Source organism: Melospiza georgiana, chromosome 1 (genome assembly GCF_028018845.1).
Source record: "Melospiza georgiana isolate bMelGeo1 chromosome 1, bMelGeo1.pri, whole genome shotgun sequence".
NCBI classification, from domain to species: Eukaryota; Metazoa; Chordata; class Aves; order Passeriformes; family Passerellidae; genus Melospiza; species Melospiza georgiana.
In genome coordinates, this window is record NC_080430.1 from 149,376,848 (window position 1) to 149,392,021 (window position 15,174).

At 42.4% G+C, this 15,174-nt stretch overlaps 1 protein-coding gene across 1 annotated transcript in view; it reads right to left on the minus strand.

Moving 5' to 3' along the window:
• The window catches only part of COL22A1 (collagen type XXII alpha 1 chain), a 218,612-nt gene that overhangs the window by 13,826 nt on the left and 189,612 nt on the right, over window positions 1-15,174 (minus strand). Inside the window, exons 48-58 of the mRNA XM_058040754.1 lie at window positions 14,539-14,592; window positions 13,666-13,719; window positions 12,097-12,150; window positions 10,756-10,809; window positions 9,904-9,957; window positions 8,816-8,869; window positions 8,195-8,239; window positions 7,210-7,263; window positions 6,118-6,171; window positions 4,310-4,363; window positions 1,319-1,390 (exon numbers count right to left, since the gene is read on the minus strand). Of these exons, the coding sequence (XP_057896737.1) occupies window positions 1,319-1,390; window positions 4,310-4,363; window positions 6,118-6,171; window positions 7,210-7,263; window positions 8,195-8,239; window positions 8,816-8,869; window positions 9,904-9,957; window positions 10,756-10,809; window positions 12,097-12,150; window positions 13,666-13,719; window positions 14,539-14,592 (603 nt within the window). The remainder of the gene's footprint in view (window positions 1-1,318; window positions 1,391-4,309; window positions 4,364-6,117; window positions 6,172-7,209; window positions 7,264-8,194; window positions 8,240-8,815; window positions 8,870-9,903; window positions 9,958-10,755; window positions 10,810-12,096; window positions 12,151-13,665; window positions 13,720-14,538; window positions 14,593-15,174) is intronic.

Below are 15,174 nucleotides of genomic sequence, written 5' to 3' on the forward strand. Positions count from 1 at the left end.
TTTAAGCTAAGTGCTCACCTGTCTTTCAGAACTGTATTAAATAATCTTAATTTCAATAAGTACCCTGGTAGAATTATTTACACATATCTTTTTTTTTTTTTTTGCATTTTTAATGTGAAAATTAGACAATATAGTTTCCATTTTAGTATTTCAACGAAAAAAAAAATCACTGCAGTCCTGAACTGCAGGTAAAGCAAAGTGAACATTAACCTAATTGTTGCTGAAATTCTGGCCACTTTCCCATATATCATGTATAGAAAAAAAACAAACTTTCTAAGTCTGATTGCAGCCAACACACATGATCATATCTGTAACATGATATTTTCCCTTGGAAACATAACATCTTCAGCTGTGTTAGCACCCATACACATCTCCATGAGGAATGAACTAATCAGAGATGTGTGATCCAAATAAGGCTGCATTAAACTCACTTGAGTTTTCCTTAGGCCCACTTCAGTTTTAAATGGCTACCATGTTTGCTGCTTAAAATTCATTGTCCACAGAAATATTTATTTCTCCTCTTTTCATCCAAAACCTTCCTTTCAAATCATAAAATTTAACATTAAAAAATACAGAAGGAAAAAAGAATCATCCTGTGGAAGATTCAGCTCTGCTAGAGACATACAAAAATCTTTTAAATTATCATTTTTTGTCACAACAAATCTAGAAATAAAAAATTACCTAGCAATCACTTTTTCCATCCTTCTAGTGGAATTTAAGATCTTTTACTCACCTTGCAAAGAGATTGAATTCTGAGGCTGTGATAATGTCATGGTATAGGTTTATTATTTATTATTTTAGATCACTTTGGGAGATATATGAATGCTTTAATTGCAATGTACCTCTGTTGCTGGCAACAAAGGAATTTCCTTCAGAATAGTAAGTATCAGAAATACCTGTATTATTAGTGAATTTGCACTAATAATAGAGTACTCACAATTTGCAATAATAATACAGCACTCACAATTTCCCTATTTAGCCCATCTAAGGTTCATGCAGAGGTGTAGTCTGAGAACTTAAATACCCCATACCTGTATTAAGAAGACTACTGAAGCAGTCTGATTAATGCACACATTATCAGGGATGACTGGCAGGTACCAGCTCCATACATGAGATTATGGTGGCTCATCCATATGAAAAATGCTATTTTTGCAGTCCAGTTTCCTTTGGAAGTAAAATTTTATGGCTTCTGGATTTGTTATACATCCTGCTTATGCTTTTTTTTTTTAACTAACTGGAGAGAAGCATGTCCCATCTTCCTGTCTAACTTTTCAAATCAGGTAAAGAGAGGATCTAATCCATCCCCAGACATACTCACAGGTGGTCCTCGGGGTCCTATAAAGCCAGGGAGTCCTGGGCTGCCTGTTTCTCCTTTATTTCCTTTGGGACCCTTAGGACAGAAATGAGACAGACACTAGAACACCTTTTCATAACACCTCTTTCCAACAACACTCATTTACAGATACACTGGAACTGGGAAATTTCATTTTAGCAGCAGGACTCCCAAAATGACAATGAAGAACAAAGTATTTTATAAAAGCAGGGTGCAGGCACTGTGGTTGCCTTATTAATAAGCTCTTCAGGGTCCCTGGGAGAAGATGAAAAGGGACAATTATGGCAGGGGCAGGAGGTGTGTTCCAGGGCTGTTGTGGTGACACATGGCTTATAAGGGGGTGTTGAGAGCAGAAATGCTGTGATGGGTGATGATAGGGAAACAGTGCAGGTGGTCATACTGCTCAAATCCAAGAATACAACCAACAGACAGCTACAGGGCTTCTCCTTTGCCTTTATTTCCAGGTTCAATTTATGTCTCTTTCGCTTATCTCTTGTGATATTCTGTCAAACTGTCCCTTTTTCCTTGCAGATCAGGGCAGTTGAAATGACAGTTCATGATACAGAACTGTCTCATGCACACTTCTGATATGGTTTTAACTCTTAGTTTAACCTTTACTTTCAGAACTTTGTCCCCTAATTTTGGTTCAGAACACAGCCCTTTTTCTTCTTAGAGTAAAACTCATGCAAAGTGAGCACCAATGAGCCTGTCAGGCACAAAGCACATGGATTTGAGGTGTGTAACTTGCCCTGAAGATTTCAGGGGCTGGATTGTGTTGCTGTGTGTGGGCTCAAGCATGAGCAAGTGTGAACTGTGATGGGCACTTGTCAAACAGCAAATGTAAAAGGAAAAGGCTCCTGGCAGGTTTTACCTTGTGATCTCGAGTCAGCAATAGTGAAGGTGGAAAAAAAATCCTTATTGCCATGATAACCTTCCTCACCTTCCTTTTTTTCAACACAGAAATATAAAATATTGGCTTGTCACACCACACTGTGAAGGAAATTAGTGCATTTCAAAATAAATGGATTTATGTACAGCACAAGGAGACACTTCCCATAATAACCTTTATGAAAAGGAGAGGATTCATTTTAATGACAGAGAATGATAATGATGAGATGACTGTCTGTTCTGCTGACCAACACTGTCTCACCGTTTCCCCTTCCTCATCCATCTGACTTTATCCTTTTTCAATCTCCTATGTTATTTTTGGACTCTAAATCCTCTGGAGCAAAGGCTGCTGTGGTGCTGTTTGTGCAGGAAGCTGCCTGTGAGTCCCTGGGTCACATCACATAGGTACTGTGATAACACTATGATGATTAAAATAATAATCCCCACTTGGCATTCACAAGGCATCCCAAAGCCACCTGAGAAAGACCCAGAAGGTAAAAAAAAACAGTGATAGGAATTGGGAACAAGGGTAGGTGTAACAAAAATGAGAGAATAAGTTTGAAAAGGCAAGAGCAAGGATCCACAGGGAAAGAAGCAATGGCAGCAGTCTCAGAAAGGCAAGAAGAGCTTATGTCAAGGACAAAAAGCCTGTGGCACTTGTTTTTTGATGCAGAAGGGCTCTCAGACTGCAGAACCCTGTCCCACCTCCCCACACAGAAAGGTTGTGTCCAGTTCTGGTCCCTCAGTTTAGGAAGGATGTTGAGATGCTTGAGCACTTCCAGAGAAGGGTGACAAGGCTGGTGAGGGGCTTGGAACACAAACCCTGTGAGGAATGACTGAGGGAGCTGGGAGTGCTTAGCCTGGAGAAAAGGAGACTCAGAGGTGATCTTATCACCCTCTACAACTTCCTGAAAGGTGGTTCTCGTCAGAAACCAACTTCCAGAAAGGGACTGGTCTCTTTCTCCAGGCAGCAACTGACAGAACAGAGTCAAGTCTCAAACTGCACCAAGGGAAATAAATAAAGGTTGGATATTAAGAAATATTATTTTATGGAAGGAGTGATAAAGTCCTGGAATTGTCTGCCCAGGGAGGGGTTGAAGTCACCATCCCTGGATGTGTTTAAAAAAAGATTGGATGTGGCACTCAGTGCCATGGTTTAGTTGAGGTGTCAGGGCATGGGTTGGAGTCAATGATCTTGTAGGTCTCTTCCAATCTGGTGATTCTGTGATTCTGTGGTGTTTGCTTCTCTGAGACATCTCTGCAGATGCTTGATCAGGGCACAAGTCTGTGGCGAGGCTGAAGTGGCTTTATGACTTTGCAAGGGTCACAAAGAGTGAAGCCCTGCTGCAGCTTTTCACATTCCTCCTGCTCTGCCTTTGTTTTCCTGTTAATCCCACAGTCCAGCAAGCTGTACTGTCTCCATGGGCAAAGAGAGGGAAGAGCTCTGAATTGTGATAGATGCTGCTGGGCACAAAGAAATGTTTGCATGGAGTTGATGAATTCTGGACAATTTTCAGCAGCAGAACAGAGGAAAAAAACACAAAAAACAACCAAACCACCGTCCTTCTTATAGCTCTTCATTTCCAAGCTGTTCTTCCTTACAGGATGGCCTCAGGGGAGTTTCATTATGCTTCCTGATCCTGGTTTACTGCCCGCTGTCTGCTCTTCCCTCAAGTGCCTGGGAGGATTTTTCTGCTGCCACTATCCCTCAATGGCAGCCAGCCAACTCCCTGAGGCCCTCTCCTTCCTTGTGACAACTCTCTGCTGGCTGCATGCTCTCTGCTTGGCAAAATTCAATCTACTGGTGAAGATGAGGCATGCCAATATTTTTTCCATGCTAGGCAATCAATCATTTCCATTTGCTTTGAACACTTAACTTTCACTGGGAAAAGTGATGACCCAGCTAGCATCTCAATTCCAGGAACATAGCCAAACACCCTTCAAAATTGTGGCCAGCTACTGATTTTCAGATCACCCATCTTCAGACATGGAAACCTCAGGGATGGTAACCAGCTACACTAATCCACTCCACCTACACTTCGTCAGTCACCTCTCCTGGCTGCACCAGTCTCCCTTTGTGGTACTTACTGGGATACCAGCTGGGCCAGGTTCTCCTGCAGATCCAGGCACTCCATTTTTGCCCTGTGTCAAAAGAAAAAGGTTAGTGATGTAATGCATGCTAAAACTAGAAATATTCAGCTACACCTACATCAGCAGGGATTTCTTTAGCATTGTTCAGTCTCCTCTCCTGGCAGACTGTAAAGTATCTTATTTCCAACTGACCTCACAGCTTCTGCATCCCTGACTGCATGGCTGATCTCAGGAAAAAAAATCAATATGTGGACCCAAATCAGCAGGTCTGAGGAGGACCAAACCAGCACTTCTCCTTCCCTGCACCCTTGTCCTTATCATATGCAGCATCCTTCTGGGTGGATGGAGCCACCTCCTCTGGCTGCTCCAGGTCACCACTGTTCAGACAAGACTCTTAAATCATCTCAGGCTTCCCCTTTTTTGGGGAATGGAGAGAAACACTTGTTCTAACATTTGATAGATACCTGACACCAGACAATTGAGAATGAGCCAAATCATCCCTTAAAAGAACCTGTTTCTCATTGTTCCTTAAGAAAGCAGCTGAGCTAATCATACACAAAGTTTGGTGAGATTAGGTTTTACACTCCTTTTCTTTCAACTCAACATTCAGAGTCTTTCCCTTCACTGGAGTTGACCATAAAGACCAGCCCTTGTACTGTCAATATTCAAAATCATACCTCACACTCCTTTTTAGATAAAAAACAAAGAAAAGGAAGAACAAGAGAAACTGATACACTGGCCTCCAATATACAAGTAACTCTTCTGCAAAGAAGACTGTGGCTTGGGGTTACGATAATTTCTACTCCTTCAAATATTTTTACTCACTGCTGGTGTTGTGCAGGGGCACAACACGATAGTGAGTGATGCCAGCAGCACAGGAGTAATGAGATCAATTATGAGGTAGACACAGGAGGTCTCCTTATGTTCTTGCAGTCTAATCTAAACCCCAACCCCCCAGCTTGAAGGGACCTGCTGCTCCAACTCCTGGCATTGCTGAGTCAGCATTTCCCCCCCCAGTCATGCTGTGGAATCTGTTTCACTACCAGGTCTTCCACAGAGGAAAGGAACTCACTCATTGCAACACACTAAACATGTGCCTTGGTTCAGCAACAGAGATAACGATTCAGATTTGATAAGGATTAATTTCTAAGACAGAATTTTAAACCTTATGAAACTAATAAAAGTAATTTCTGAGCCATCCCAAATGAAACTTTGAAATGTCAACTAGATTTCTATTTCTCCACTGAAGCTGTAATAAAATAGTACAGGTGAATAGCATCACAACTGGACCCCACAAAACTCAGCCTGGGCACCCACAGTGAGTGTCTACCTTTGAAAACCGAGACCATGTGAGAAGTGAGTGCGATCCTAGAGGCAGGACTGAAATATGAGTATTTCTGACTCTGCATCCTGACAGAATCCATTGAACTGTTCTTCCCACTCAGTCAACAACCATCAGTCCCTTGCACTATTATAAGTCATCATCAGTTCCTAGCAATATTACTCTTATTTGTGTTTCTGAAAGGCAAAGTGTTTTAATCAAACATTGTCTGAATCTTCCTAAACTCTCTTCTTTCAAGCCAGAGTTCTGGACTGCAGAACATTCCCACCATACACAACAGCCCATCCCTGGAAGTTTTCAAGCCCAGGCTTGATTGGGCTCTTAGCAAGCTGGTCTAGTGGGTGGCATCCCTTTCCAGGGCAAGGGGTTAGAACTACATTATCTTTAATGTTCCCTCCAATCCAAACCATTCTATGAACTATTATGGACCTCTAGAAATGGCTTGTCAGGAGAGAGAACTCACCGGCTGCCCTCGGAGCCCTCGAGGGCCCTGTGGTCCTATGGGACCAGGATCACCCTGAAAGGAAGAAAAGTATTATGATGACTGAGAAAGGTCTGGCACAGAGGCAAGTGAACAAACATTTTAAAATACTCCTGCTAAATTACACTGTTCACGTATTAGGGAAAACAGGATTAAAGGAATCCCACTGCCCTCTTTCAGTTATTTATGAGGAAGATCAACCCTTTGAATTTTAAACACCTACCACTAAATGCAACCTGATTACAGGCAGAAACCATTTCTATCAGGTTATTATCAGATTATCTTAAAGCTGTATTTCTTAGGGACAGAGATTCTCTGAAATTTCTCAAGAATTGACAAGCCTATTCTCTCTGCAGGGAGGCTTCAGAGCTGCCTTCATCTCCTCCGAGGGGTTCCTTTTGGTCTGCCCTACATTTTGCTTTATAGGGTACCATTTTCAGCACACCAGCTTCCAGTGACACAAAGGGGTGCAAATGAGAAGCCACCTCTCCAGGTCCCATGGCAGTGGCACATCAGCTGCTCGGAACATTGCTCAGCAGCTGTTGCAGGATCCCACGTCAGCTGCTCCCTCCCAGGACTCTGTTATGTGACTGCACTTGACACTAGTCATGCTAGAGGAACTGTTTGTACCATCTTTCTTTCCTCTGAGCAGCAGCAACTTATTCCATAGGTATTTCCCAGACTTTAGTGGAGCGACACAGTCAGTCAGGTGCAGCTGTGGCAGAGGAAGCGTGACAGAACCTGGCCCGGTGGGACCTACAGAGCAGAGCTCTGCTCAGAGATGGGTGCCAGAAGACAGGTCCATGGCTACCAAGCACAGGCTGGGCTTCACACAATGCTGCTTTCTCTGCTTATCTAAAGATATAGCTGACATTTTAGTGCTAGCAGCTGAGCAGTGACAAAGGCCCTCTAATTCTTGGTTTCCCCTAATGATCTTAGCACAAATCATTCCCTGCAGTAATTCACCCTTTATTGGAGTTTTTGCAGCTGTTTCAGGTCAGGGTCACTGTGAATTAAAATTTTCATTTGTCAGGGAGAAGGAGATTCATTTCTGCTCAAAACTAGTGCACTTACATCTTTCCCTGGTGGCCCCTCACGACCAGCAGGACCCGTCACACCTGGCTCCCCCTGCAATTCAGCAAAAAGGGAAGAGATCAGCTCAAGGTCAAATTCAGACTAGTATCACCACTAGAAGTGATATGGGATTTCTGCGGTGTGACTGAGCTCAGTGAAAATTTTTTTAAAGCTAGCAAGAGCCTCGTTCATCTTATATGACATGCAGCTTATAAAAATAACTCAGAAACATCTCCTGTAAGTGATGCACACGGCAATGCTCTGCTTTCCAGCAAATTATTTACTACTGCTACTGCAGGCACTGAAAACTACCAACACATTCATGATACAGAAGCTATCATAATGAGGTAGAGATGAGGATGTCCAGTACTGGATTTTTCACATCAGCTTCTGAAAGCAGAGAATTTTATTTCCCTGTAAAAAAGGCAGGATTACGTGGGAGAACATTCAGTTTTATATTCCGCCTTTTACACCAAGGAGCTCCAAAGAGAGTGGAGAACAACTTTTCATGCAGGACTTGAGGTTTGGGTTTTATGACCCACAGGAAACTAAGCCAAAGGGACATTTCTATTCACTTTTCTATAAGTTTTGTACTTGAACTTACTTTGCACTTCTTCAGCATTTGTGGAGGAGAGCTAGCACTCGTCCAACAAGTGCAGTAGGGGTACTCACTTTGCCAGCATTTTTACCCCAAGGATGTGGCATGGAGGCATCCTTGAGACTTATTCACAAAGGAGTATCTCAAAGGGAGCATCAGAGGATTGAGCTCCACCAGCTGCCTCACCTTCCCTTCAATCAGAAGTTCAGCAGAGGGAATGAAGCCAGCTGCTGTCATTTCTGTGCCATAGATGTGGCCCATAGCTGAAAACACTGTCATCAGCCACATGAAATGCTGTCATTATTTTTACCTACTGCCTCAGAAAAGGCAATTTCAAGTCCCACAATCTTTCTCCAAAGGATTGTGCATGAGGTACTTGTTACTTACCCGGGGACCTGGGGGACCTGTATCTCCTCTCTGTCCTTTGAAACCCTACACAAGGGAATGAAATCAATAATTATCCATCACCCTGATGCAGAAAAGTCTAAGAAAACTCTATCTTCATTTAATGTTCATTTAATAACCTTTCCAGTGTTGCCAAAAGTTACTAGGGACTGATCAGCATGGACTAGCTGTGTCCCAGGGAGTAATTAGGCAGGGCCACATCACTGGAAAAGTTTTCCATTGCTCCTTAAGCTGTAAAACCAAGGCTGTGCTCTGTGTATCCCTGGTGTGTCCAGCCAATATATTATTTAAGCCTAAACTTTACTGTCCCCAGTCTTTCAGAGGACCTGCAACAGAGCACAAGGGCTACAGCTGTGACTTCTGATGGAGGAGTGGCATGAGGTCACATGATTTAATTTCTAGATTAGGGATTTACTGTTCTCCAATGTGAAGAGTTCAGAAATGTCTGTGTTCTATTGTCATTGCTTATTTATATATTTTATTTAGTCACAATGCCAGGACTGGTTATATGTTTGCATCAGTAAAGAACCTCATGTGCCCAAGAAATGCCCCTGACTACAGCACAGGGGGTTGAGTGGGTGGAACCCTTAGAGCAGCACTCACCGGCAATCCTCTGGCACCCTCCCGGCCTGGGAGCCCTTGTTCTCCAGGCTTTCCCTGTGGGAAACAATAATGCTCGTGTTAGAGAGAGCCCCAGGTCCATCTCACTGCAGCTGGAAACCTCCCAGTCCCCTCCCTCTGACACAACATCACTGAGAACTGTGAGTGCCCAGGGCTTGTCCAGCAGAGTTTGAGTTTGCAGGGAGAGCAGCAGGGACAGGCATTCCCAAACACACCTCGAGCTGCTCTGTCACCGGCACCCTGAGCTCCTGAGGCACCTCACAGCTCTGGACTGGTGCATGTTTGCAGTGTCAGAGCTGCACCAACACCTAATCAGCACATGCAAAATCAGCATCTGCACACAGAAATGGAGTGGTTTGGTGCAAACACAACCTATCTGCAGCCTCTGTGACAAGCACTCCTCTACTTAGCAGTTGTCCTAATGCCTGGGAACTTGGCTGTTCTCAAAACCACCAAGTCCCATTTGGCGAGTCACAGGAAGAGGCTGGCAATGCCTGATACTTGAAGCACATTCTTCATGTAACACACACAGTTGCAAGAAATTACATCCACTGCCAAATTTATTAACATTGCCTTTTAACTGACAACTTCGTGGCTCAGCTTTTTTCCCTCAGCAAATGCAAGTAATAGACTAAGTAGAGAAAATCAAATATAAACTCTAATTCTGGGCAACAGAACTGTCTCAGAGCAATCAAGAAAAAAGCTTCTTTAAAGACTCCTCTAAACTTTTTATGCCCCATAAACTTCTACCAAAAGGATGGATCACTAGGCTTAATGTTACAAGACAACCTTCTTTCTCTGCAGTGTTTAAGACAGCTGTAAAAGTGGAGTCACTAAGTTTTAGTGTATTTATGGTAGTTGTAAAAGTAAAAGAACACAGTTTCTTCTCAAGATTGCTCATGTGTCATGCCTATAAATCGCTCAAGACAATACAGTTCTTCTGGTGTTAAAAACAGATGTGCAAACAGGCTCCTTGTTCCCCCTAAGGAGTCCATAGATAGGCAGCTTCAAAAACAACAACTGGATGCAGCTTCTGATTGACTGAGCAAAACAGTTTTAAATGACATTACCGGCTCCCCCAGAGATCCTGGTTTGCCATCTTTGCCATCATTCCCAGCAATGCCCTGTAAAATGAAATGCAAAACAGAGTAAAATTGACAAGGATGATTGGTGGGGGTTTTGTCAGTGTGAGAAGTATGCTCATCATGACATGCTTATGTTTGCCTAAATCTCCAAAACCCTCCCTACTTCTATAGCTCAGTCATAAACCTCTCCCTGCTATACCCTATAATGGCATAACCTCTTTCCCTTTTTCACATAGCAATATTTCCCTTTCCAGCAAGGTGAGCAGGCCAACAATCTTAAATCATGATTCTAAAACCAACTGTTATAAATCATTATAATGCCATTATCTTCAGGTAGGCTACTTTACAGTAGAATTATCTCTGGCTTTATCCTTATGACAGATTAAAAAAATCAAAAAATGTTGTACTGTTACATTTTTCAGAAGACAGGAGTCTATGCCCAAGGTGCACTTGAATCTGAGTCAGTGCAAAGGAATAATTTTGACTGGATTCAGATAAAGTCAATGCCCCAGTCTTTGAATCCTTGTGCCCTTACACTGGAGTTATAACTTGATTTCTGTGCTCTGTATAAGAGTATTTCTTCCAGTGAGAAGACAGGCAATGAACAGTCCTGATTCACATTGTTATTAACACTTTGCTTTAAAGTGATCAAATACAGATCCTGGAACAAAACAAATACTGTCCTGGAACAAGGACATTGCATCATCATGACAGACACTGCTACAGACCATGCATGGCTCTCAAAGCACCTCAGGAGTGTCACCCCTTTGTTTTACATACCTATGTGTACATGAATAATTTAATGTACTGAATTAGAAGGAGCTTAATCACACTCACTGGAAGTCCAGGCAGCCCTGGTGGGCCCTGTGGACCTGGGGGACCATCTTTGCCCTGGAAAGAAAGAACAAACACTGAGGGTCAGGCAAGTTCCTCAGAGGCTTCTATCAGATGAAGATTTATCACAGGTAGAGTCTGATGAGACAACTGTGAGAAGGTGGTCTTGTAGCCCATGTCACACAGTCTATGAAATTTTCTTGAACTCCTTCTATTTTAGAATGGATGGCTCTCTTTAAACACAAAATATTCACTATTATTGAGTTCTTACCAATTGAGAAACCTATGAAATCACTCAGATTTTTTTTCCCGAAGCTTAATTATATTTAATATTTAATCCTTAACTTCCTGGATGAGGAGTCCTGCCAGGAAGCAGATGTGTATTTTATACCTTTTAAATGAGTAATTACCAGAAGTGCCTTGCTGACCATCTCAAGAAATCCCCTTACCCCACAGGACTGGACAATATCACTCCAGATCTTTCACAGTGTCACAATCTTATCATCCATTTGAAATGGAATTTCAGCCAGCCTGTTCATTTCATCTCTGGCCTCTCTGAGAATGCTCACTGATTTCATAACAGCCATCAGAAGGACCATCACTGTTTACTTATGATGAAGTTCAGGTTGTGAAATGGCTCTGCAAAAGGCACCTTGTCCCTTAGGAAACCTTGCTCTAGAAATCTATAATGGAATTACACAGTTTTACACTGTTCCAACTCGATAGGGAGTATTCTTTAGGGAAGGTTCATTTTCAGCTTTTCAAACTGAAATTAGCATCAATCAGATTACCTGTTTCTCCCAGGATTTTCTGATGCATTCACATAGAAGCATCTGAAAACCCTTAAAATGAAACAGCAATGCCAAAATTCTTCATGGGCTTCTCAAAAAGTTATACCTGTACTGGTATTTTTGGTGGTGCCAGGAAATAGTGCCAGGCTCCAGCATCTCAGCAGTCTGTGCTGTGACATCCTTGAACAGGTTGCTGGTTATATTTTGATAATCCCCACACAGAGTTCAGGTATTAGCCTTAGGTCATGAAGCATCCTAACAGATTTAGAAATCCTGTTCTGGAGGCTAAGAGATGTTAATAGCAAGGCCAGACAGACAAGAAAACCTCCACAGAGGTCCCATGGGCTGGACTATCTTCTGGCTAACTTGGAATTTCATTGGTGAGTAAAAAAAGTGCTAGAACAGTAACCTGTGGTTATTTGTGGAAATTTTATTTGCAGGCTGAATATTCTGGGGAGATTTCAAGGGACATTACATGGATTCCAGCTCAGCTTTACTTCACAGACCTAAACTCAGGTGAAGCCAGCAGTTCAGCACAGAGCTTAGAGCTTACCATGTCTCCTGGGTTTCCTGCTGGTCCTATTGGCCCTGGTGCCCCATCTGATCCCTACACAAAATAAAGCAGAAACAATGTGAATGATTAATGCATTTTATACGTTTGTCAACATATTCCCTATCACAGCTGGCAACTCTGGAGCTTTCTTTAATCACTCAGCTTAACATTCATTCCATTTCTTCATCTATCACTGAAAAGCAGTGCCAACCTCTGCAACTCAATCAGCCTCCAAAGTCAGAAATAGTCAGATATTTGAGTTTGGTCTTGGCTCTTCCTTCTGAAAACAGCGGACAAATAGGAAAAAGCCAATCATGACAAAAATAACTCTGAAGAACAGCAAGTGTGGGAGAACAGAAATTATGAAACACACACTGTGGCAGGCAAACTCCTGGAGCCACAAGTCAATGCAGACAGAAGGAAAAGTTAGCAAAAGCTGAAGAACAAAATTGTATAGGGGACATCACATTTTGCTCTGTTTTGACAGGCTCAGTTTTACTTTTCCTTTGGCTGTGAGTCTGTTCAGGATGTCTCATAGGACAATTTAAAGTGTTTTAATCCCACTGGTTCAGCTCTGTAGTTGTAGCAGTATTAGGTTAATAGAGACACAGCAAATGTGTCTGTTATTAACTTCTCCTAAAATAATGCTCATGGGAGCTCAAATCCCTCACAAAGCAAGTTCATGTGCTGTCACAGCAGCAAAGCACCCCGCATCCTTTAGGCACTGATACCATCTGAATATAGAATTTTAATCTAATCCCCCTTTCTGGTATGTCCTGTCATTTAGTCAGTGCAATGGGAATTCAGGCTGTGCTGATCCCCAGAACAGATGAAGGTGGCACACTCTCAGCACAGCACAGCCAAACTGCACTGTAAGCAGCAATATGAGCTGTGATGACTCTGGGCAATGAAAGGTGGTTTGGAGAGAAAAGTCCTCAACTCAGAAAAAATCCCCAAACTTGAAGGGAGTAAAGCAGGAGAGCCAGCAGGAGAGCCAAGTGATCTCAGCCCTGATCCTGCACTATCACCCATTTTTAAATACAAAGAAGCATAATTTTATTCATGGAGAGAGCAGAATCTAAGAATGAGGACTGTGATGGAGAGGGAAATGTAAAAGGCTTTTAAATTCAAAAGAAACTCACACAACATGAAAATTGGAGAAAATCCAGTCTCATACTACTGTGCAAAATTGAGAACTAAAATGCTCTTAGATCTGCTAGTTCTAGACTAACAATTTACCCCACATACAGGAAAGCACCTATACATGTACTAAACAGTCCCTATGGAAGAGTTTTAATCATCATCTTTATGTTGTATAAAGAGAGCAACTGAAGCTTAGCAACAATTTACAGAATGAGTTGAAGCAATCAGTGGAAAGTGGCCAATGTATTAAATAGCAATTACCATGAGTGGGGAACTCTATCACACTCAGGGGATCATGAGGAACCCACTGGAAAATGCAAATTCACTGCACAGACAGATGGGAATGGTTCCTTCCACCACATGGAGCTTGCAACACCCTTTATCAACAAGAAACTACAGGACCATCTTTGCAACAGAGAAACTTACAGGTGGACCAGGGTTTCCAGGAGCCCCTGAGAAGCCAGGCATTCCAGGGTGGCCCTGCAGAATGAAATCAGAGACTTTCTTTATGTATTAGTCACCTATCTACTTTTATAAAAGTTAACTGGTGATTATTGTGAAGTAACACCAAAATGAGACAATTCACAGAGAGCTGGTTATAAGGGAATAAAGGCTTTTTAAAGTGAAACCTTGGTTTTCAAAGCATGCATTTCAAAAATAACATAGTTAAATTTCAGGTGTACTTCTTCCCATGCATATTTTAGTCTATGCTAATGGCAGATGAGAGCAGACATTGTGGAATTGCACAAGACAGGAGGTCAGTTGGGAAACCAAGACTGTTTAAAATGTCCTAAAAATGTCATTGAAGAGGTGCTGATTTGCACCTTAAACCAGTGACTCAGCTCTTGGCAAAATTAACTATTAAAGTTTAATTTAAACCATTCTCATCTTTCCTGTGGCATCTCAGTCCCTCCTAAAAGAGGTCCTCCTTACATTCATCATGTAAGACAAACAGACACACTGGCTTTTTCACCCCATAGACACCCGAACTCCTGGAAATCATCTAGGGATTATCCAAGGAAATGAGGAAGTGTTAGGTAATGTAGAAAATTTAAAGCATTCAGTCCAGAGGTGAGGAAACAGATGGTACTGGGAGGTTTTTATTGGAGATGAGGATGGAATCTGTAGAGCTATGGTTCCACTCTTTGACAGGGCCCATTTGTGGTTTGTCAGTGATGAAGAGCTCCCATCTTCCTCCTCTGCCTCTGAGAAGGGTGCTCTTGTGAAGGCATCACAGGAGTTAGTGATGAAGGACCAATCACAGTGACAGCACTGCTGGAAAGCACACTCTGTTTTTACCTGTTCACCTTTTTCTCCTACTTCCCCAGTCATACCACGGTCTCCTTTAGCACCCTGGTAATAAAAAAAGAGCCAATGAAAGTCAATGAGATTCAGTGTTGTGACAGCTTTTTGACCTCTCTCATAAAGCACTTGGACATTCAAGAATAAAACTCAAGAATCAGGACTGAGCCCTCCTTGCCCTCCTCTTAAATTCTTCTCTAGACTTTCACTACCAGTGCTGGAGCCAGGAATATATGTGGAAAATGGCCTCTGAGCAGAGCCAGCATAGCTGGTTTTTAATGTTTTATTATCATAGGCATAAAGAGGAATTGCACATTCTTAAAGACCAGGCAGGTTATTAGGCACTTCACTAAGTCACATTTGATAAAGAATCATCTGGCCCAACAAAGGTGCCCACACCCTTCAGGGACAACAGCAATAAAAGCAGCATTTCTAAGGTGCAGCCAGAAAATTCATAACCAGAAACTGCTCCCCTCTTTCTGTTCTAGAGACACAGGCAGAGACAGCTGACTTAAATGTGCATGTGTGCATTACGAGTGCTCACAGTGAGACTAGACAGTGAAAATTGCTGAGGTAAAGGTGAGCAAGGTGTGAACAATGCACAGAGCAATAATGAATTGCTGGCCATGGAAA